At 43.8% G+C, this 22,057-nt stretch overlaps 1 protein-coding gene across 1 annotated transcript in view; it reads right to left on the bottom strand.

Moving 5' to 3' along the window:
- LOC133166037 (ephrin type-B receptor 3-like) overlaps positions 1-22,057 on the bottom strand; it is an 86,044-nt gene that overhangs the window by 51,570 nt on the left and 12,417 nt on the right. The window contains exons 2-5 of the mRNA XM_061296017.1: positions 21,326-21,390; positions 11,164-11,836; positions 3,466-3,621; positions 687-1,022 (exon numbers count right to left, since the gene is read on the bottom strand). Coding sequence (XP_061152001.1) covers positions 687-1,022; positions 3,466-3,621; positions 11,164-11,836; positions 21,326-21,390 — 1,230 coding nt within the window. The remainder of the gene's footprint in view (positions 1-686; positions 1,023-3,465; positions 3,622-11,163; positions 11,837-21,325; positions 21,391-22,057) is intronic.

Raw genomic sequence — 22,057 nt, 5'->3', positions numbered from 1 at the left:
TGACTCATCTCACAGCCATTGTCTACGTTCCATTAACCGCAGTGAAGTGGATTAAGTGTGGGTTGATTTAAGTGATTATAGTGTGTAAAAGGTGCTGAAAACTTTGCTTGGCCAAGACACATGAAGGTGACATTGGTTTACACAAGTGCTTCTTTAAATTTAATCCATGTCATCAGTGTTTACTGTTGCTAATACTTAGAGACAGAGAAGAGAGTAAGTCACATATTGTTGCTGTCGTCAAATCTCATATTTCCAAATATGGTCAGTCGCTCGTCCAGTCATCCATCCGCGCATCCGTACACCCGTCCATTTTTTTTATGTTTATCCAAGGTTCGGTCACAGGGACAGTTGTGAGTGACGATCCGTATGTGAAAGTTATAAGGAAATCTCATGTCCTTTAATAAAGCAAGTTGAGTCCCAAGTCCTGCAACTGTCAACTGATTAAAGTTATAAAGAAATCTTATGTCCTTCAATAAAGCGAGTCCCAAATTCTGCAACTGTCGATTGACTTAAGTTGAGGCATGTGTTGCGAAGTCGCTCATTAAGACAATCATTGACATTGACTAAGCGTGAGATCCGATTAAAAGGGTCTTTCATTGTGCTTTTAAGTGATATTGATTGGGGAAGGACTATGGATTCACTTGGTTTGTGAACACACATGTAGCATCATTGACAAGTCTACTAACCAGCCTGGTTGGTGGTGATGTTGACTGTCGAGTAACGGGGGTAGGCAGGGTTCTTCCCGGAGACACCGTTAACTGCCTGCACCTCGAAGCTGTAGCGGGTGTGAGCCTGCAGATTCCTCACCACCACCTTCCTCTGCCTCAACCCAAGCCTTCTAGGGGAGATGTCCACGTTGTCGTCGCAGCGCGTGCACGGGCTGTGGTCTCGCAGGCATTTCTTACACACCACGTTATACACTAGGTCACTCCTCCCACCCGTGTCTTCAGGTTCCTCCCATTCCAGGGAAAGCGAGGTCTCATTCACGCTGGAGATTACATTGCAAGGGGCAGATGGGCTAGCTGCAAGGTGTTCAAAACAGAAGTAAATCATTCCTTATATAGTAGAAATATAATATAATATAATATAATAATAATTATATATTATTATGATTATTATTATTATTATCATAATATTATTAATAATAATTATTATTATCATAATAATAATAATAATAATAATTATTATTATTATTATCATGCTGACGCATGACTGCACTGCAACCTACAGCGACAACCGCATAGTGAAGTTTGTTGACGACACGACTCTGGTGGGTCTCATCACCAAGGGCGACGAGACTCAGTACAGGTTGGAGGTTGATCTTCTGACCGCGTGGTGCAGGGACAACAACCTCCTGCTGAACGTCAACAAGACCAAGGAGATTGTTGTTGACTTCCGGAAGGGTCACTCCCAACACCTGCCGCTGACCATCGACGGTGCTGTGGTGGAGAGAGTGAGCAGCACCAGGTTCCTGGGGGTGCACATCAGTGAGGATCTCTCCTGGTCCACCAACACCGTATCACTGGCGAAGAAAGTTCAGCGCCGCCTGTACTTCCTGCGGAAGCTCAGGCGAGCTAGTGCTCCTCCGGCCGTCATGACTACATTCTACCGTGGCACCATTGAGAGCGTCCTCTCCAATTGTATCGCTGTTTGGGGTGGTAGCTGCACTGAATACAACAGGAACACCCTGCAGCGCATAGTGAACACGGCTGGTAAGATTATTGGTGCTTCGCTCCCCTCCCTGAAGGACACCTCCCATCTCACCCGCAAAGCGACCACGATTGTGAGCGATGTGAATCACCCCGCTCACTCTTTGTTTGATCTTCTGCCCTCTGGGAAGAGGTACAGGAGCCTGCGCTCCCGCCAGGCTCACCAATAGCTTCATACTCCAGGCTGTTAGGATCCTGAACTCTCTCCCCCCTTCTGCGTAGCGTCATGTACTTTTGCGATTGCGATGTGATTCTGACTGTATGCTGTATGCACACTTGCTCCATTTTTGCTCCTCTTATTTATTATGTTATTTGTTTATTTATTATTTATTCATCACTCTTATTTATTCACTGTTTGTGCCTTCTTGTTTTTATTTGTTTGTGTTGTTTACTTGTATGTATATTGTGTACTATTTCTTGTCACCGTGGGATAGTGGAAACGTAATTTCGATTTATTTGTGTGTCTTGGCATGTGAAGAAATTGACAATAAAGCAGACTTTGACTTTGAATAATAATAATAATAATAATAATAATAATAATAATAATAATAAAACAGTAATAATAATAAAACAGTAATAATAATAATAATAATAATAATGATAATAATCATCATCATCATAATTATTATTATTATTATTATTATTATTATTATGATGTCAGGAAAATTATTTTCGGAGTCTTTTCTTACAGCACAAGCTGCATAGTCAGCATGGGGGTTTCACAGCATCAGAGGGATCTCGTTGTTCAAAAATATCAGTCAGGAAAAGTTTAAAAATAATTTCCAAGGCTTTAAATATATCATTTGAACACAGGGAAGACAGCCATCGTTTATGCGAGAATCCTCGTCCAAACCGGCCAGAGACTAACTTTGCCCTCAACCACGTACGATCCCCCTCGCCCTGTCCTTTCTAATTAGAAAGAGATAGTTGAGAGTGGAGCCTCTTCGAACTGGATGCCCGACGACTAAAACACACGCTGAGCTCAAGCTGCCGACCGGTTCGATCAAACTTGTGCAACACCACACAAAGAACAGGCTGGCACACAAGCTCAGCCAGGACACAGGGACACAAGTGTCAAGCCTTCCTGTGTGTTTGTATGTTTAGTTGGTGGTGCTCCTTGAGTTCCTGCCTGCCTGTGTGCGCGCGTGTGTGTGTGTGTGTGTGTGTGTGTGTGCGCGTGTGCGTGTGCGTGTGTGTGTGTGTGCGTGTGCGTGTGCGTGTGCGTGTGGTCTGGTCAGCGTCAGAGTGCACACTGTTCCCGCGACAGCGATCTGCGGAGGCCGTGTGTGTCATTTAACGTGTGGAAGGCCCCGCCAGGAATGATTTCATACAGTCGAGGCAGCTCATGTCACTCTCCATCAGGACCAAGGCTGGGCTAAGAGCTTTGTCCATCCACAACTGATATGGACTCTATCAGATGACATTAGTATCAGCAAGGCATGCACTTTGCTACTGTCATAGCAAACATTTGTTTACTTCTGATGACAACTGTGTATATCAGGTTGTATTTTAATGCAGTAGTATTAACTGCCGTTGACAACTAAAGACGTCAAAATTACATTTTTGTGAAATTCTCATTGTCTGTGGAATTATATGTTTATGTGAAACCTGTCTGTGGCGCAAAGAAAGGTTGAGGACTGCTGTACTGTGCCGAAAAAATATTAATTAAATGATTTTGCGCATTGCTCTGTTCTTGTTAAATGCCATAAAGCCCAGGGAAGATTTATTTGAGCATTTGCGTTGCAGGACGACTCACTTGTGCAGACAGTGTCAGGCGAGTCGCTATCAGAGCGGTAAAAGCCACTTTGGCAGGGACAAACGCTGGCCCCTCGGGCTCCGGTGCGACTGTTGGACGGGCAGGCCACACAGGAACCATCGCCAAATTTGGATTTGAAAGTCCCGGGGATGCAGGCTGGATGAGAGAAGAGAAGAAATCTGTGTTGGTATTGGAAGTAACCATGTACAAATATTTTGTGAAGGTACTGATGTATTATTTAGATGTATTTCTTTTTTGTTTGTTTTTTTAGCATTGGGTGGTGCTTGAGTGCTTTTGCCGCTTCCAGAAGATATAAAGCAAACAAGAAAAAGGAGTGCTGTCACAGTAAGACAAGTGGCCGTCACGCCTGTCCACAAACAAAAAAAGCGCACTGATGAAGCTCACTATTTATGGAGATGTCAGTACCCGAGTGGGAAATGCACCACATTTAAGAAACCATTATCTTTATATTTGCATCTGGTCTCCCTCTTTTTCCAGGTGACATTAATCTCTCGAAGCTTGGATGACAGTGTCATTTAATGCCGAAGAGGTGGAAACATGGGATAAAGATGATGATAGAGCGCTGACAGGAGATTGCTGTTTTCACACAAACAGAGACGCAGAATGCCTTCCAGGGGACGGATACACCCTAAACCTATCCATCAGCAGGCCCTCAGGATACCATCAAGCCTCCAAATGCATACAGAGCTCTCTCATAATTAGCCTATAAATCAACTCTGGGTTTGAAGGAATGTCAACAAGACACAGATTACCTAGGAAGAGTTATTCAGAAAAATAGATAGTGTTTGTTAACAATTGGTAAAGATAAAAAATAATAATAATTGGTGAAAAGTGACTGATGTGAAATGGCAAGTTAGCAATTAAAAAAAAAATCTCTTTTTGTCTCTTGTTTACTCATGATTCCGTCAGTCTTTTGCCATAAGGAAGTACAAGTCAAAGTCAAAGTCTGCTTTATTGTCAACTTCTTCACATGCCGAGACACACAAAGAGATCGAAAGATGCGCTACAGGGCCTTCAAGTTGTAGTCAGTGCAGCCGCCACCCCAAACAGCAATACAGCTGGAGAGGACGCTCTCAATGGTGCCGCGGTAAAATGTAGTCATGACGGCCGGAGGAGCGCTCGCTCGCCTGAGTTTCCGCAGGAAGTACAGGCGGCGCTGGGCTTTCTTTGCCAGTGATGCGGTGTTGGTGGACCAGGAGAGATCCTCACTGATGTGCACCCCCAGGAACTTGGCGCTGCTCACTCTCTCCACCACAGCACCGTCGATGGTCAGCGGCAGGTGTTGGGTGTGACCCTTCCGGAAGTCCACAACAATCTCCTTGGTCTTGTTGACGTTCAGCGGGAGGTTGTTGTCCCTGCACCACGTGGTCAGAAGGTCAACCTCCAGCCTGTATTGAGTCTCGTCTCCCTTGGTGATGAGACCCACCAGAGTCGTGTCGTCAGCAAACTTCACTATACGGTTGTCGCTGTAGGTTGCAGTGCAGTCATGCGTCAGGAGGGTAAAGAGCAGCGGACTGAGCACGCAGCCTTGGGGGGCCCCCGTGCTCAGCGTGATGCTGGCGGATATTTTGTCGCCAACACGTACTACCTGTGGCCTCTGACAGAGGAAGTCCAGTAGCCAGTTGCAGAGGTAGGTACTGAGGCCCAGCGTGTCAACTTTGCTGATGAGGCGTTGTGGCACAATGGTGTTGAAGGCAGAACTGAAGTCCACAAACAGCAATCTCACATACGAGTCCCTTCTCTCCAGGTGGGTGAGGGCCGAGTGGAGGGCAGAGCAGATGGCATCCTCAGAGGACCGTTTGGCTCGGTACGCAAACTGGAAGGGGTCAATGGTGGGGGGGAGAACGGATCGGATGTGCTCCATGACAAGCCGCTCAAAGCACTTCATGATGATGGGCGTAAGTGCCACGAGGCGGTAGTCATTGAAGCAGGAAGGAGCGGGTTTCTTCGGCACAGGTACGATGGTGGCAGCTTTGAAACACGACGGGACGATGGCCTGCTGCAGGGAAGTGTTAAAGATGTCTGTGAAGACATCCGTCAGCTCACCAGCGCAGTCCTTCAGCGCTCGACCCGGGATGTTGTCAGGGCCCGCCGCCTTACGGATGTTGATAGCAGCAAGCGCCCTCCTCACGCTGTCGGCGGAGAGTCACAGGGGCAGCTCGTGTGAAGGGGGAGTGGCCTTCAGCGGGCAAGTGCTGTTCTGAGCGTCGAAGCGAGCAAAGAAGCGGTTGAGGTCATTGAGCAGACGGACGTCGCCTTCACAGCTCTGCGGCGCGGGCTTGTAATCCGTGATGGTCTGAATGCCCTGCCAAAGGCTCCGTGCGTCCCTGCTGTCCTTGAAGTGGGCGGTAATTTTGCATGAGAACGCCCTCTTTGCATCTTTGATGCCCCGGGACAGGTCAGCCCTCGCAGCCCTCAAGACAGCCTCATCCCCCGCTCTAAAGGCTTTGTCCCTGGCCCTCAGCAGCCTGAAGACAGCACCTGTCAGCCATGGCTTCCGGTTAGCCCGAGTGACGATGGATTTTGAGAGAGTCACATCATCAATGCACTTCCTGATGTAAGAGGAAACAGAGTCAGTATACTCCTCAATGTCTGTCCGATCGTCGCAAGTGGCAGCCCTCCTAGACATGTCCCAGTCAGTAGAGCCAAAGCAGTCACGCAGTGCATCAGACGCACCCTCAGGCCACACCCGTACCTGCTTGCGAACTGGCCTGGACGCTCTCACCATTTGTCTGTATGCGGGCAAAAGCATAACAGTGATATGGTCAGAAAGTCCAAGATGTGTGACATCATGGCGAAAAGATCAACTGGATTATCCTTGATGTTAAATCTAGCTAAGATTGAAATGTAAAGCATATTAAGCAGAGACTAAAGAAGGATTCTGATAAATGGGATTAGTGGTAAAAGATGTGGACGTATGAGTGTCTCCAGCCCCATTTGCCACATTCCAAAGCGCTGGTGTAAAAGTGGCGGTCTCTGGCAAACATCTGTCATGTCAGCATGAGGGCTCATAAAACCCCACCGGTGAGGGAGTTAATGATTAACTGGTCGGCTCAAGTGCTTTTTATGTTTGAACTCAAGTTGCAGGCTAATTCTCAACAATGGCTCTTTTAGAAGAATCATCGCAGACTTTCAATGTACCTGAAAAATGACGCAATAAAAAAAAAACAAAAAAAAACTAAACCCTAAAAGCTGACAGGGCAAATTTTCAGGCCGATTTCTGTTTCTCGGTTATGTTTTCCATTTCTTGTGGCCTCTTTTGAGAAGTTGTTGCTCAAACTATTAACTTCTTCAGAGCTACGAGGATTCAACGTCTTTTGATACTGACATTTTCTCGACTCGATTAGGCCCCTCTCCACTCCGTTGCTTTTCCTGCATTCTGTAGAGAGTTTAGCAAAAACTGAAATCGAAGCAAGATTAATTGAGATTCCATTTTCAGCATCCAAGCGCAGTCATGTTCTTCTTTCTCATCTATAAAATGCTTCAAACAAATTTGGACTTGTTGCATGTCAATGTGAAGGCTTTTCATATAGCATATGGCTTTTCTTCTCTCCTTTCTTTGGAGAATCGAACCACAACCTCGCACACCTAGAGGCCACCGAGGCTGGTGGAAAAGCAGATGGCCAACAAAAGGACTGTGACAAATTGGTACAAAGAAACAAATGACATACCAGCGAATCAGTGTGACTTCTGCTTTTGCCTTTGCGAGACCAGTTCAGATATGCGGATATATAAATCAGGTGTGCTCAGACCTCTGCAGTGGAGGCTCTGCCAAACCCCTGAAACCGACTCACCGAACCCCCAGGGTTCGACCGAACCCAGGTTAAGAACCACTGATCTAGGGGGTAAAATGACTCTCGCTTAAGTATTATTTATTAGGTTTGCAGCATCAGAAAAAAACCAAACAGTGGATGGCTTTGTTCCTGCAATTTTGCAAATCTCCGGGGCAGCGGAGTATATGACCATATATCTGTCAAGCAGTGGGAAGCAGTGGTCCCACTGAGGACTGCCCGCAACAGGCGTTCTGGGTTTAAAAAAAACAAAAACCGTTTTTTTGCAAAGCTCATCACGCTACCATTTCCTCTGTGTGTGTTCTTCGTTTCTTGTCAACGTGCTAAATTGAGAGTACAAATATGTAAATAAACTCAGGGTAAACTAAAGTAAAATTATATAGCAGTATTTTCCTTGGAGATGCAGAAACGAATTAAAGGCATTTCCATTCATTCAGTGGGGTGCTCAGTCCGCTGCTCTTCACCCTCCTGACGCGCGACTCCACTGCAACCTACAGCGACAACCGCATAGTGAAGTTTGCTGACGACACGACTCTGGTGGGTCTCATCACCAAGGGAGACGAGACTCAATACAGGCTGGAGGTTGACCTTCTGACCACGTGGTGCAGGGACAACAACCTCCTGCTGAACGTCGACAAGACCAAGGAGATTGTTGTGGACTTCCGGAAGGGTCACACTCAACACCTGCCGCTGACCATCGACGGTGCTGTGGTGGAGAGAGTGAGCAGCGCCAAGTTCCTGGGGGTGCACATCAGTGAGGATCTCTCCTGGTCCACCAACACCGCATCACTGGCAAAGAAAGCCCAGCGCCGCCTGTACTTCCTGCGGAAACTCAGGCGAGCGAGCGCTCCTCCGGCCGTCATGACTACATTTTACCGCGGCACCATTGAGAGCGTACTGTCCAGCTGTATTGCTGTTTGGGGTGGCGGCTGCACTGACTACAACTTGAAGGCCCTGCAGCGCATAGTGAACACGGCTGGTAAGATTATTGGTGCTTCGGTCCCCTCCTTGAAGGACATTTACACGTCCCATCTCACCCGCAAGGCGACCACGATTGTGAGTGATGTGAGTCACCCCGCTCACTCTTTGTTTGAGCTTCTGCCCTCTGGGAAGAGATACAGGAGACTGCGCTCCCGCACCACCAGACTCTCTAACAGCTTCATACTCCAGGATCCTGAACTCGCCCCCCTTTTCTGCGTAGCGTCCTGTACTTTGCGCTATGCTTACTGTCTGCTGTACGCACACTGGCTCAGTTTTGCTCCTCTTATTTATTGGGTTATTTGTTTATTACCGTTTTTTTCCGTGTATAATGCGCGAAATTTAACTAATTTATTGTCCTAAAATCTGGAGTGCGCATTATACATGGGTACAATTTTATTTATTTATTTTTTTTCTAATTTTTCTTTTCTTTTTTTTTTTTTTTAAGAAAATCATGGTACAACAAAACCAACAACAGGACTGACCGACAAAGACGTGGAACAAAAAGACGGTGACATTACCAAAGACAGGAACAGAAACCAAACAGACATCATGACAGTAACACATGCTATGATCCGACGGTGAGCGAGGGGCAGACAGGACTTAAATACAAAACACGTTACATTGATTGAGTTGACACAGGAAGGGAGGGGCGACGCGAACAGAAACTATGGCAACCTAGACACGTAGCAAAACTGGGGACGAGACATGACAAATCTCCCTCGAAATAAAACTTGAAATCACCTTTCTTCTTGTTTGTTGTCAATCGCGCATCGCATTCAGCCATCCTGCCCAACACACTTAGTCAGTAAAATTCATAATTGACGACACATCGTGTGATGCGATGGTGCAATCCTTGATGGTGTGTTATTGTCAAATATTGTTTGGTTTTTAATCTCCATCGCGGACCGGACGCCATACCGAGGCAGTATCACTGCGCATGCGCACTATGGATCCGATGCGCAGAACGGATGCGCAAGACACGTCAGCTATATAAAGAGCGAGAGTTGTTTTCTTATTAGTTTCAATTCACAGTTTAATTAGCAGTTTCAATCAGCAAATAACAAAATGGGTATTACAGGTAATGTTTTATTTCACAACACTTTGCCTTGTTCCTTTCGTCTCTGCTGTTCACTTCAAACACGCTCCATACGACCGCAATGCTCTCGTATCAGACGCTTGCTCGATCACCTGGTCGTTTGCTGTCACAATGTACCTTACACAAATCCGAAACATTTGTTGCGGCTCCGAGTCACGACGAGGGGCAAGTTTGGGTTTCCAAGGGTGTTTTTATTCCTCTTCAACGTCTCTCCCATACAGAGCCGCCTTTTTCACGTCCGCACGCCTTTTTCACATGTCCGCATTGATCGCGGTGGTGCCTTTACCGGCAGTCGGAGAAATCAACGGCAACAAAAAAAATTACATCCAGCCTAGTTAAGACCATACCAAAGACTATAAAAATGGGACCCATTGCCTCCCTGTGTGTGTGACGATCATTGGGACTTAAAAAAAAAAAAAAAATTTAAATTGGGTGCGTATTATACATGGGTACAGGCTTTTTTCCAGCATCAACATGCCATTTTAGGGTGCGTATTATACATGGGGGCGCATTATACACGGAAAAAAACGGTATTTATTCATCACTCATTTTATTTATTTATTATTCATTAGTTATTGTTTGTGCCTTCTTGTTTTTTATTTTGTGTCGTCTACTTGTATGTTTATCGTGTACTGTGTCTCGTCACCGTGGGATGGAGGAAACGGAATTTCGGTTTCTTTTTGTGTCTGGACATATGAAGGGATTGACAATAAAGTGACTTTGAATTTGAACTTTTTTTTTAATTCGAGATACAAATGTTTTGAATTGAGAGGGTGGATGATGAGGGGATTCTCGAAAAAATTGCATTTTGTCTCGAGAACATCACCTGCACTGAGGCAACAAGTCAAACGTCTGAGTGATTGATGTTGGCATGGTGGCCAAGTTGGCTAATGTTGCTCTGAATGGTGTTAATGAGCACGGCTGCCTGTAGATTAACTAACAGGAGGCCGCGGAAGAAATTACACTTCCTCATCGCAACCCCAGGCTGAGGCCCTGGAGAGCTTTTCATCAGGCAGTGGGGGCAAGCTTTTAACCTTGAGCCGCCAAATGTCCACGACAAATATCTCCGCCGCGTGTTCTACACCATTTTTCAGCCCAGGTGAGACAGACGGTAATGCTCGTCTATCCCACAGCCTTTACCCCCCGCTCCCCCCTTGCCCCGCCACCCTACATTTTTCATTTGTTCACTCTTGGCTCTCGTCCCATGTTCGGCAATTCACACATTTCCTCTTCTGCTCGTCTATGGACTTCAAAGTTTTTTTTTATTTGCCGCTATCTGTATTTCCCTTCTATTGGCTCTCTTATTTTTGGCTTCCCTTCCCTCTTACTGTATTTGTATGCCGCTCCTTTTGGCAACACCTCATTAATTCATGCTCTCCTCCACCCTCCTTCACCTCCATTCAGGAGCCACAAAATACATGCCGAGAGGGCAAAAACTGGGGTGAATAGTGGGAATAGCTATATAATAGTGGGAATATTAAATAGCTTTGGTTCAATAATGGTTGAAATGTCACATGAGATACTAAAGAGGTGCATGATCATCGATTAGTTGATCATTAAGAAGTCAGTGGATTTTGTGTAATTACTTTTTGGTTAATCATGTCTTGAAGCAATTGAAACTCTCCCATTAATTTAGTCTAATTACTAACTAATGTGCCACGGTGGGAGATTATCCAATTTCACTTACTACAACTAATAATTTCTTTTTATTCTATCTACACCAGCAACATAGGAAAGTAAATACTCTTGATATTTATGGTATTTTTACTGCGGCCCAATGTCAAAGCAGGTCAAACATAAGTCACATACCTTGGCACTGGGTGCGATCTGCGGAGGGTTCATAACCAGCGACGCAGGTGCACGCGCCCACTGGCACCATCCACTCTCCATCACCGTTGCAGTAGAGCTTCAGCGGGACAGACATCTCCATGGCGTTTGTCACACAAGCCCCCGGCGCAATGACTAAGGAAGTGGCTTCCGCCCCCGTGGCGGTCTCGGGGAAGACGGCAAAATTAGCAATGGTCGTGGAGCACTTTTTGAAGAACACCCGGACCGAGATCAACGACATGCAGGCGCCGAGGTCCTGGAAGGCCAAGAAGAAGCCTGACTTGGACAGGGGGCCAAAGCTGCGCACTTTAGTGTTGATCCTGCCGGCTTCCAGGAGAGAGAAACTCTCATCGGGGGCAATGGTATCCACTTTGACATAAGGGTTCTCCCTCCACAGTGGGCTACTGTCTGTGGCCGTGTCGCCGTCCGATTCATAGTAAAACAGATTAAAGGTCTCTTTGCAGGAGCCGGGGATGTTGGGGATGCTGGCACAGTCGCGCACGGAGAATTTGAGCTCCACGTAGACGCGGAGTACACCCCTGCGGGGGATATAGTCCGTCCTGAGCCAATTGTTCTGGTTGGGCTGTCGGACATTACACACCTGGTAGGTTCTGATGGGGCTCATGGAGTCATCATAGCCGCTCACTTCCTCCCACTGCGGGATTAAAAAAACACATACTGTGACAAAGGAAGGCAGGGAGACGTTTGATGATGACACGCTTTTTTAATTGGACGACGGGTCTATTTCTCATTTGGCGACAGCAGATAGGCGCTTATCTGCTATGTTTTAATTAATACCGAGTTGTATTAAACATAAAAGCACTAAATACAAAGCAGTGAAGCATGAGTGCATTCAAAAGTGAGAAATGACATCTGAAATAAAAAAAGGCACATCCCACATTATGTCGGGTACGGACTGTGAGGAATAATTTGCAGCCGGAAAATATGTGAATTGCAAGAATCAGTCTGCAAATCCGATTCATCACATGCAGGCTATTCATAGAAAACACATTTTCTCATTAAAACACATTTCCACGCATGAAGACTATTTGACAAACATGTCTGGGGCAGATCATTAATTGTAATGCATTTATCATGCAAATTTGGTGTCTACTCTTGTTAGAACATTCGTGTATTACACCAGTGGTCCCCAACCTTTTTTGCGCCACGGACCGGTTACATGTCAGAAATATTTTCGCGGACCGGCATTTATATAAATAAATAATACATTTATATAAATAAATAATACATTTATATAAATAAATAATACATTTATAATAAGTATATAAATACGATGAAATAAAATGATACGACTGACATAAAAACAAGTACAAATGACAAAAATAAAACTCACCATTACGTTGAATTAGTGGTAGCACTGAGTTTGTTTCTCAGAAACGAGCCGGTCCCATCTAGACGTAATCGGAGACAATGACACCCAAAGTGATTAAGGTTTGTCTTTTATTGCAGGATGCTTGGTCTCCATGTGTTGAAGCAGTTTTGAATGCTTCATTGCCTGGTTAGTTAGCCTGTCGCCACATATTAGCTTTGCGGGCTCGACTGGGGAAACATGTCACGTGACCGGGACGAGTGTCTTGACCTGAATTAATTGATCGTCGATAAATTTTTTTTTTTTCTGTGCGGCTCGGCGGCCCAGTACCAAGTGACCCACGGACCGGTACCGGTCCGCGGCCCGGTGGTTGGGGACCACTGGCATACAGGACTGTCTCAGAAAATTAGAATATTGTGATAAAGTTCTTTATTTTCTGTAATACAATTAAAAAAACAAAAATGTCATACATTCTGGATTCATTACAAATCAACTGAAATATTGCAAGCCTTTTATTACTTTAATATTGCTGATTGGTTGGGGACCACTGTATTACACAGTTTGTCCACAAAGTCCCTTCACGAGTAAAAACGTCTTTCTTTCTTTTTCAATTTTTCTGTTCATTTGCTTTGAAAAGAAATGGTGTTGACACCCTACAGATATTTAATTACAGGGGCAGTTTAAAATAAACTACACTATATATTTTGAATATATTTATACAGTTCCATACTCATATTACAGATGTTTGCAATAATCATCTGCTTAGGTAAAGTATTTCTATGTGTTTATCCCTTTTTGATTCAGACTGTCAATATCATCTAAAGCAGTGGTCCCCAACCACCGGGCCGCGGACCGGTACCGGTCTGTGGGTCACTTGGTACCGGGCCGCCAAGCCGCACAGAAGAAAAAAAAATTATCGACGATCAATTAATTCAGGTCAAGACACTCGTCCCGGTCACGTGACATGTTTCCCCAGTCGAGCCCGCAAAGCTAATATGTGGCGACAGGCTAACTAACCAGGCAATGAAGCATTCAAAACTGCTTCAACACATGGAGACCAAGCATCCTGCAATAAAAGACAAACCTTAATCACTTCGGGTGTCATTGTCTCCGATTACGTCTAGATGGGACCGGCTCGTTTCTGAGAAACAAACTCAGTGCTCCCACTAATTCAACGTAATGGTGAGTTTTATTTTTGTCATTTGTACTTGTTTTTATGTCAGTCGTATCATTTTATGTCATCGTATTTATATATTTATTATAAATGTATTATTTATTTATTTATATAAATGTATTATTTATTTATATAAATGCCGGTCCGCGAAAATATTTCTGACGTAACCGGTCCGTGGCGCAAAAAAGGTTGGGGACCACTGATCTAAAGTATATGAATAGCTTCGTGCATATGTTGCTCTTCAGCATATTAATGCATGGTAACCAACATTAGAGTCTGATTAATGGCCCAGTTAGTCAATAAATGTATAGTCCATTAATTAAGCAAGCACCTTGTGGCAGTCAATATATTATTTATTTATTTGGATGTTCTTATCCCCCCAATTCCCTGTTGGAATAAATGCTTAATTTCCAGAACAAATGAGCTCGCAGAAGTTGATTATTTCCACAGCAAGAAAATACTGCGTAAGTCATCTCACGTCTTTGAACCGCCGTGCAATTTATTTCCACGCGATGAGCCCAGAAGTCAGTATTAGGCGTCATAAATTAACAGCCGCATTGATGCACTACCTGACAAATATGATAATTGCTGCTTCCTCAACGGATGGCCTTGGAGGCCGAGCGGACATTGCTGCTGACATACAACTTTACAGATACAGGGATGCTCAAACTCTGGCCTTTTTCCGCAAAAAAAGGAGAGGAGCCGGTGCTGCCTGAGATGGTTTCCATGGAAACCCAGCATTTCTATTGACTGACTTTGCGCTCACGTAGCAAAGACAAATGACACTGGCCAGGAGTGGGGGGAGGTCTGTCAGGCTGTTAGCCCTTGGGTCAAATTTATGTTGCTTCATTTTCCCACTACTCAGACAGGACATATCAATTCAACAACTTTATTTTGTTTTGCGCTCTCGGATTTCAATTAGCAGGCACTCTTCAAAACTGTGTTTTGGCTGATTTCCATGTTTGCGCTTTGCCTTGTTTGGAGCAGTGGTATTTAAACTGGCTGTAGCTTGGGGCAGCACAGAATAATTGCCAATAAATTATCATTTAGAATTGGATTTATGGGCGTAAATTTGGAAGGAAGGTCACTTAAAAGTAGCGCGGATTTGACTGGAAAATCAGCTACGTACGTTGACACGCATGGCCACTTGTGACGTACTTAATGCCACAACACAATATTAGTTTTCTTCACAAGACATTTTTCTATTTTTTTTTATCACAATTACTTTTTTATTGTGTGTTTCAAATAATACTGCCTTTGTTGAAGGATGACTATACTGTAAATGGGAAAGATTTTATGAAATAGCAGCATAGAGTATTTTGAAGGTTGCATTGGGCAGGGTGTTAATTTTGTATTTTTTTGTATACAGTTTTAATTTTAGTATTTACCATTTTTTTCCGTGCATAATGCGCCCCCGTGCATAATACGCACCCTAGAAATGGCATGTCGATGCTGGAAAAAAGCCTGTACCAATGTATAATACGCACCCAAATTTTGACTCTTACTTAAGTCCGTAAACGTAAAATTATTTCAGAAAAAAGATCATCTTTGAGAACAACCGGATGTTATTCTGTCAGTATCACTGCGCATGCGGTAGCAAACTCGATAGCGAAGAAATGTTTCGGATTTGTGCAGGGTACAATGTGACAGCAAACGAGCAGGTGATCGAGCAAGCGTCTGATACGAGAGCATTGTGTTCGTATGGAGCGTGTTTGAAGTAAACAGCAGAGAAGAAAGGAACAATGCAAAGGGTTGTGAAATAAAATCTTACCGTTTTTTTCCGTGTATAATGTGCGAAATTTAACTAATTTATTGTCCTAAAATCTGGGGTGCGCATTATACATGGGTACAAATTTATTTTATTTTATTTTTTTTTTTAAGAAAATCATGGTACAACAAAACCAACAACAGGACTGACCGACAAAGACGTGGAACAAAAAGACAGGGTGACATTACCAAAGACAGGAACAGAAACCAAACAGACATCATGACAGTAACACATGCAATGATCCGACGGTGAGCGAGGGGCAGACAGGACTTAAATACAAAACACGTTACATTGATTGAGGTGACACAGGAAGGGAGGGGGCGACGCGAACAGAAACTATGGCAACCTAGACACGTAGCAAAACTGGGGACGAGACATGACAAATCTCCCTCGAAATAAAACTTGAAATCACACCTTTCTTCTTGTTTGTTGTCAATCGCGCATCGCATTCAGCCATCCTGGCCAACACAGTCAGTAAAATTCATAATTGACGACATCGTTTGATGCGATGGTGCAATCCTTGATGGTGTGTTATTGTCAAATATTGTTTGTTTTTTAATCTCCATCGCGGACCGGACGTCATACGGAGGCAGTTTGACTGCGCATGCGCACTATGGATCCGATGCGCAGAACGGATGCGCAAGACACGTCAGCTATATAAAGAGCGAGAGTTGTTTTCTTCCTATTAGTTTCAATTCACAGTTTAATTAGCAGTTTCAATCAGCAAATAACAAAATGCGTATTACAGGTAATATTTTATTTCACAACACTTTGCCTTGTTCCTTTCGTCTCTGCTGTTCACTTCAAACACGCTCCATACGACCGCAATGCTCTCGTATCAGACGCTTGCTCGATCACCTGCTTGTTTGCTGTCACAATGTACCCTACACAAATCCGAAACATTTGTTGCGGCTCCGAGTCACGACGAGGGGCAAGTTTTGGTTTCCAAGGGTGTTTTTATTCCTCTTCAACGTCTCTCCCATACAGAGCCGCCTTTTTCACGTCCGCACGCCTTTTTCACATGACTGATCGCGGTGGTGCCTTTATGGGAAGTCGGAGAAATCAACGCCAACAAAAAAAATTACATCCAGCCTAGTTAAGACCATAACAAAGATTATAAAAGTGGGACCCATTGCCTCCCTGCGTGTGTGACGATCATTGGGACTTAAAAAAAAAAAAAAAGAAAAATTTAAAAATTGGGTGCGTATTATACATGGGTACAGGCTTTTTTCCAGCGTCAACATGCCATTTTTAGGGTGCGTATTATACATGGGGGCGCATTATACACGGAAAAAAACGGTACCTGTAATACGCATTTTGTTATTTGCTGATTGAAACTACTAATTAAACTGTGAATTGAAACTAATAGGTAGAGAACTGAACTCTCGCTCTTTGTATAGCTGACGTGTCTTGCGCATCCGTTCTGCACATACTGTAATGGCGGCCTCCATATGATATCCGTTCTGCGATGGAGATTAAAAAACAAACAATATTTGACAATAACACACCATCAATGATTGCACCATCGCATCAAATGATGTGTCGTCAATTATGAATTTTACTGACTAAGTGTGTTGGGCAGGATGGCTGAATGTGATGCGCGATTGACAACAAACAAGAAGAAAGGTGTGATTTCAAGTTTTATTTCGAGGGAGATTTTCTTAAAAATTGTTGTATCCATGCATAATGCGTACCCCAGATTTTAAGACAATAAATTAATGAAATTTTGCGCATTATGCATGGAAAAACACGGTAGTCCTAAACTATTGTAAATAATCATTAACATTTTTAATTCCTATGCCATTTAAGGGTACTCACTGTAATGTAGGTTGAAGTACATTAGAACCATAGGGGGATCTTTGGAAAAAAAAAATTCTCTGCCCAATTCTGACAGTTTTTACACACTGGGGATTTGCCCTAGTTTATCTGCATGTTTGTTTAGAGCAGGGGTCTCAAACTCAATTTACCCGGGGGCCGCTGGACGTAGATTCTGGGTGAGGCTGGGCCGCAGCAGGTTTTTCACAAGAAAAGCTCTTACAAAAACATTCCAGTGTTATCAAAAGTCTTTGTTTATTCATCCTTTTTTGTCTTAGAAAATTTAAATAAATTAACAACTCATAAGTTAAAAAAAAATCAGTAAGAAATAAAATAACAATAATAATTCAGCAGATATAGAAGACTGAATAAACCAAATATAGTTGCTGACTAGAGAAATGTAATTATTATTCAGATTCAAATATCTGTATTAACAGCTCTTTAACCTGTAACTTTCTGAACATGAATGGAACATTGAACATAAACTGTTATGAACATGGCTTCTTCTGCCTACTTCTTACTGCTAGAGACCTGGCAGCGCTTCCTCTTGCATAGCCGAGCCACATTTGGCTTAAGGGAGGAGGCAGTCGAGACCCTCAGTAGGGCTTGAAGATGCTCATCTGTTAGTCTGGACCTGTACTTGGACTTATTGAAGTTCAAGGTAGAGAAGAGCTTTTCACACAAGTATGTGCTGCCAAAAAGACACATGATCCGCTTGAACATTCGGGAAAGCTCAGGGAAGCTGGGGGGCAATTCTCTCAAAAATTGCCCAAGCTTGTCTGCTTTCCCACTCACCTCCCTGAACTTGGCTTTGAGTTCAGAGTTGCACTGCAGGTCAATGAGCTCCATTTGAAGCACAGGGGGGGCGTCTTGCACATCAAAGCAGAAGGGGTCTGCAAAAATTTGAAATGTGGCTCTGTGCGTCTTGAAGTCTGCAAATCTCTGTTTAAATTCCTCTTCTAGCTTTAAAATGGCATCCACATACTTCTCACTACTGAATGGTGTGCCTGAATCAATGAGTGCTTTGCATGTTGGGAAATGGCAAAGGTTTGTCTGAGAAAGATGGGCTTTCCATAACATGAGTTTTGTAGAGAATGCTCTCACGTTGTCATAGGCAGCACTGACAAGTTGCCCCTGGCCTTGCAACTTCTTGTTCAGTACATTAAGCTCATGTGTAATATCAACAAGAAAAGCCAAGTCCATGAGCCATTTGGGGTCACTTAGCACGGGAACAGCAACCCCATCTTTCTCCATGAAGTCTTTCACTTCCGCTCTCAACTCAAAAAATCTCTTCAATATGCTTCCCCTGCTGAGCCAACGTACCTCGGTGAAGTAGAGCACATCCCCATATTCTGACTCCATTTCCTCTAAAAAAGCACGGAACCTTCTGTGCTTTAAGCCCCTGGATCTGATGTAGTTGATACATTTCACAACGACAGACATAACATTGTCAAACTTCAGGCATTTGCTGCAAAGGGCCTGCTGATGGATAATGCAGTGCAGAGCAATGGCCTCCTCCACACTCTCCTCTTCCAATTTTTTTTTAACGAGTGCCACCAGTCCATTTTTCCTCCCTGTCATTGATGGCGCTCCATCAGTTGTTATTCCAACAAACCTCTTCCATGATAAACCGGCATTCTCAATGGCATCACATAGCTGGTGAAATATCTCCTGAGCGGTGGTCTGGCCATGCATTGGAATAACTGAGAGCAGCTCCTCTATGACTTCAAAATTGTCATCAACACCACGGACATAGATGGCAAGCTGGGCAGTGTCGGTGATGTCTGTGGTCTCATCAAGAGCGACTGAGTATACACTGAAACATTTTGCTTTTTCACACAGTTGATCATAAACGTCACTTGACAGATCAGTAATGCGCTCTGCCACAGTGTTGGCAGAAAGGCTGATGTTGCTAAACTGACTTTGTTTTTCTGGACAGACAATACTTGCAGCCTGTAATATGCAGTTTTTGACAAATTCACCTTCTGTGAATGGCTTTCCTGCTTTAGCAATCATCTCGCTAACAACATAGCTAGCTTCGACTGCTGCATCATTCTCTTTGGTTGCTTTCTTAAAGAAATCCTGTTGCCTCAGTAGACCTGTTTTAAGATTAACAACCCGGTTGGCTCTCTCATCTCCCTGGCATTTCTCATACTCCTCAGCATGTCTAGTTGTGTAATGACGTCTCAAGTTGTATTCTTTGTGCACTGCAACTTTCTCTGTGCAAATAAGACACGTCGGGATGCCCCTGTGCTCAACAAAGAAATATTGCACTTCCCACTTCTCTTGAAATTGTCTGTGCTCATCACCAACCTTTCTCTTCACTGCAGGCTTTGAACAAGACATGTTTGGGGCTTTTGTAATATTATTTAGTTGTACTTGATGTCACTGTCGCGTTTGTTTCGGTGTTTTTCGGCGCTTCCGCATCCGGTCACATTGCCGCGCGTTCGCAATCATAGACATAATAAAAGGGTAGACCCCGCTGGGGATGCTGCGCGGCGAGAAATGCGGCCGCCATCTTGGTCAGATGACCAATCGCTAATTCTGTTGTCACAAGCCTGAGCTACGGGAGCCCACAGGTGTTAAAAATATAAAACCCCCAGATGCATGTGAGAAAAAATGCGCGGGCCGCATTAACACAAAGATTTTATTTCAGGCAGGGGGCCGCAAAACATTGTCCTGAGGGCCGCAATTGGCCCGCGGGCCGCGAGTTTGAGACCCCTGGTTTAGAGCATATGTGTCAAACTCACGGCCCGCGGGCCACATCCGGCCCGCGGGCCACATCCGGCCCGGCATGCAATTATATCCGGCCCGCGAGATCATTTTATATTATTGTTACTAATGGCCCGACGATATGAAGCGATGATAACACAATAAACTACAGATCCCATAATGCAGTGCTTTCGCTGCCTTGCCGAGCGTTTTTCCGCGGCAATCAGGACAAGTGCTTGTTGCTGCAAGTTATTGCGAAGCTAGCCCCTCATGTTGCCGAAGAGAAAAGTTGATTCTGAAAACAGAGCCTTTAAAAACCGATGGGAGGTTGAGTATATGTTTACTGACATTGCCGGTAAGCCCGTTTGTCTCATTTGTGGCGCTAATGTGGCTTTATTGAAAGATTTTAATCTAAGATGGCACTATGAAACAAAACATCTGGATAACCTGAAAGACCTGAATGCAGAGCAGAAGAGACAGAAGGTAGAAGAGTTAAAGAAGAAGGTGACATTCCAGCAGACGTTTTTCACCGGTGCAAAATCACAAAGTGAAGCTGCTGTGAAAGCAGGTTATTATTGCTGAAAAGCACAAATTGTTTTTATATTTCCAGGTTTTGTTTTGTTTTGCAGCATGCTCATATTTCTATCTTGTATAATTTTGACAGGAGATATTTTTATAGAGAGTAAAATCATTTGGGATATTTAAAATTTAAGTTTTTTATTTAAAATGACATAAAAGCAAAGAAAATCAAACGTTTTGATTTATTATTTTAATGTTACTTGAAGTACAAGCACTGTCACCATTTTAATTTATTTTTCAGGCGTTTTTTTTTGCAGCATGTTCCAATTTCTAACTTGCATAATTTTAACTGGATATATTTTTATGGAGATTAAGATATTTTAAATTATATAAAGTCTAAGTATATTTATTCCAGAATAACATTCTGATCCGTTTGTATTTATGTTTATGTTAAAAGTTAGTTTTAGTGTGTTCAATGTTTGTTCTGTTCGGCCCGCAACCTGAATTGTGTTTTGAATTTTGGCCCCCTGTGCAATTGAGTTTGACACCCTGGTTTAGAGAATACGATGCACAGATTGTGCGTGGCTCATCAAGCTTTTCGCTTCCTTTTCTTCAATACCCCCCACCCCCCAATGTCACTCTGTTTTGCGTTTTTACTATCCCAGAAACGCTAACACATGCTGTAAAAACAAAGCAATACAACTGTAGGAGATCTGCTGCTCAAGACACTTGGGGCTCTATTAATGAGCAAATGGAACAAATGTTGTTAAAGGAGGAAATAAAACGAGTGGGCGGGGCCACAAAATACAGGCAAATATATGCTCACCCCACTTTCTGGGAATGTCGTCCAGGCCAGCTCTGTTGTAGCCCACCGACTGTCCATAAGCGTTTCTGCAAAGTCAGGAAAAACTCATTAGATCGAATGCACAGCAACTTCAATTAATTCACAAAAAACATAGTGAAATTGGTGGAAAATGTTATTCCTTGAGAATTTGCTTGAATTAAAATAAGTATGAATTCTAATGAAGCAGATACTGTAGATCAGGGGTGTCCAAACTACGGCGCGGTCCAGTTTTTATTGGCCCGCAGCAAAGAAGAAGTACTGGGCAGGCTAACGAGTTAGCGGAAAGATGCTAATTCGCGATCGTGCTAACACGCGCAAACGGACCTCTAAATGAAATTAAACGAACATTTGGAGCAATACTACATTGTCCTAAAGGTTAGTTTGTAAAGAGACGATTGCCTTGTTTAAGGATTTCAACTTAAAGAGACACTATCAGACTAAACATGCGAACACAAACGACCAGCTAACAGGGCGTGACCGCGCTGATAAAGTGAAGTAGCTCCAAACTGAACTGGCATCACAACAGCGATTCTTCACACGGGACTGTGAGTCAAAAATAAATATTACTAAAACAAGCTACGAAGTGGCCATGTTAAGACTGTTGATGTTATGGACCTGGACAGAGACAAACAACCATCTGCACTCGCACTCATACCTAGGGACAATTTGGAGTCTTCAATCGGCCTACCAAGCATGTTTTAGGGATGTGGGAGG

The sequence above is a fragment of the Syngnathus typhle genome, linkage group LG13 (assembly GCF_033458585.1).
Source record: "Syngnathus typhle isolate RoL2023-S1 ecotype Sweden linkage group LG13, RoL_Styp_1.0, whole genome shotgun sequence".
Taxonomy (NCBI): domain Eukaryota; kingdom Metazoa; phylum Chordata; class Actinopteri; order Syngnathiformes; family Syngnathidae; genus Syngnathus; species Syngnathus typhle.
This window is presented reverse-complemented; position numbering and strand designations above follow the sequence as displayed.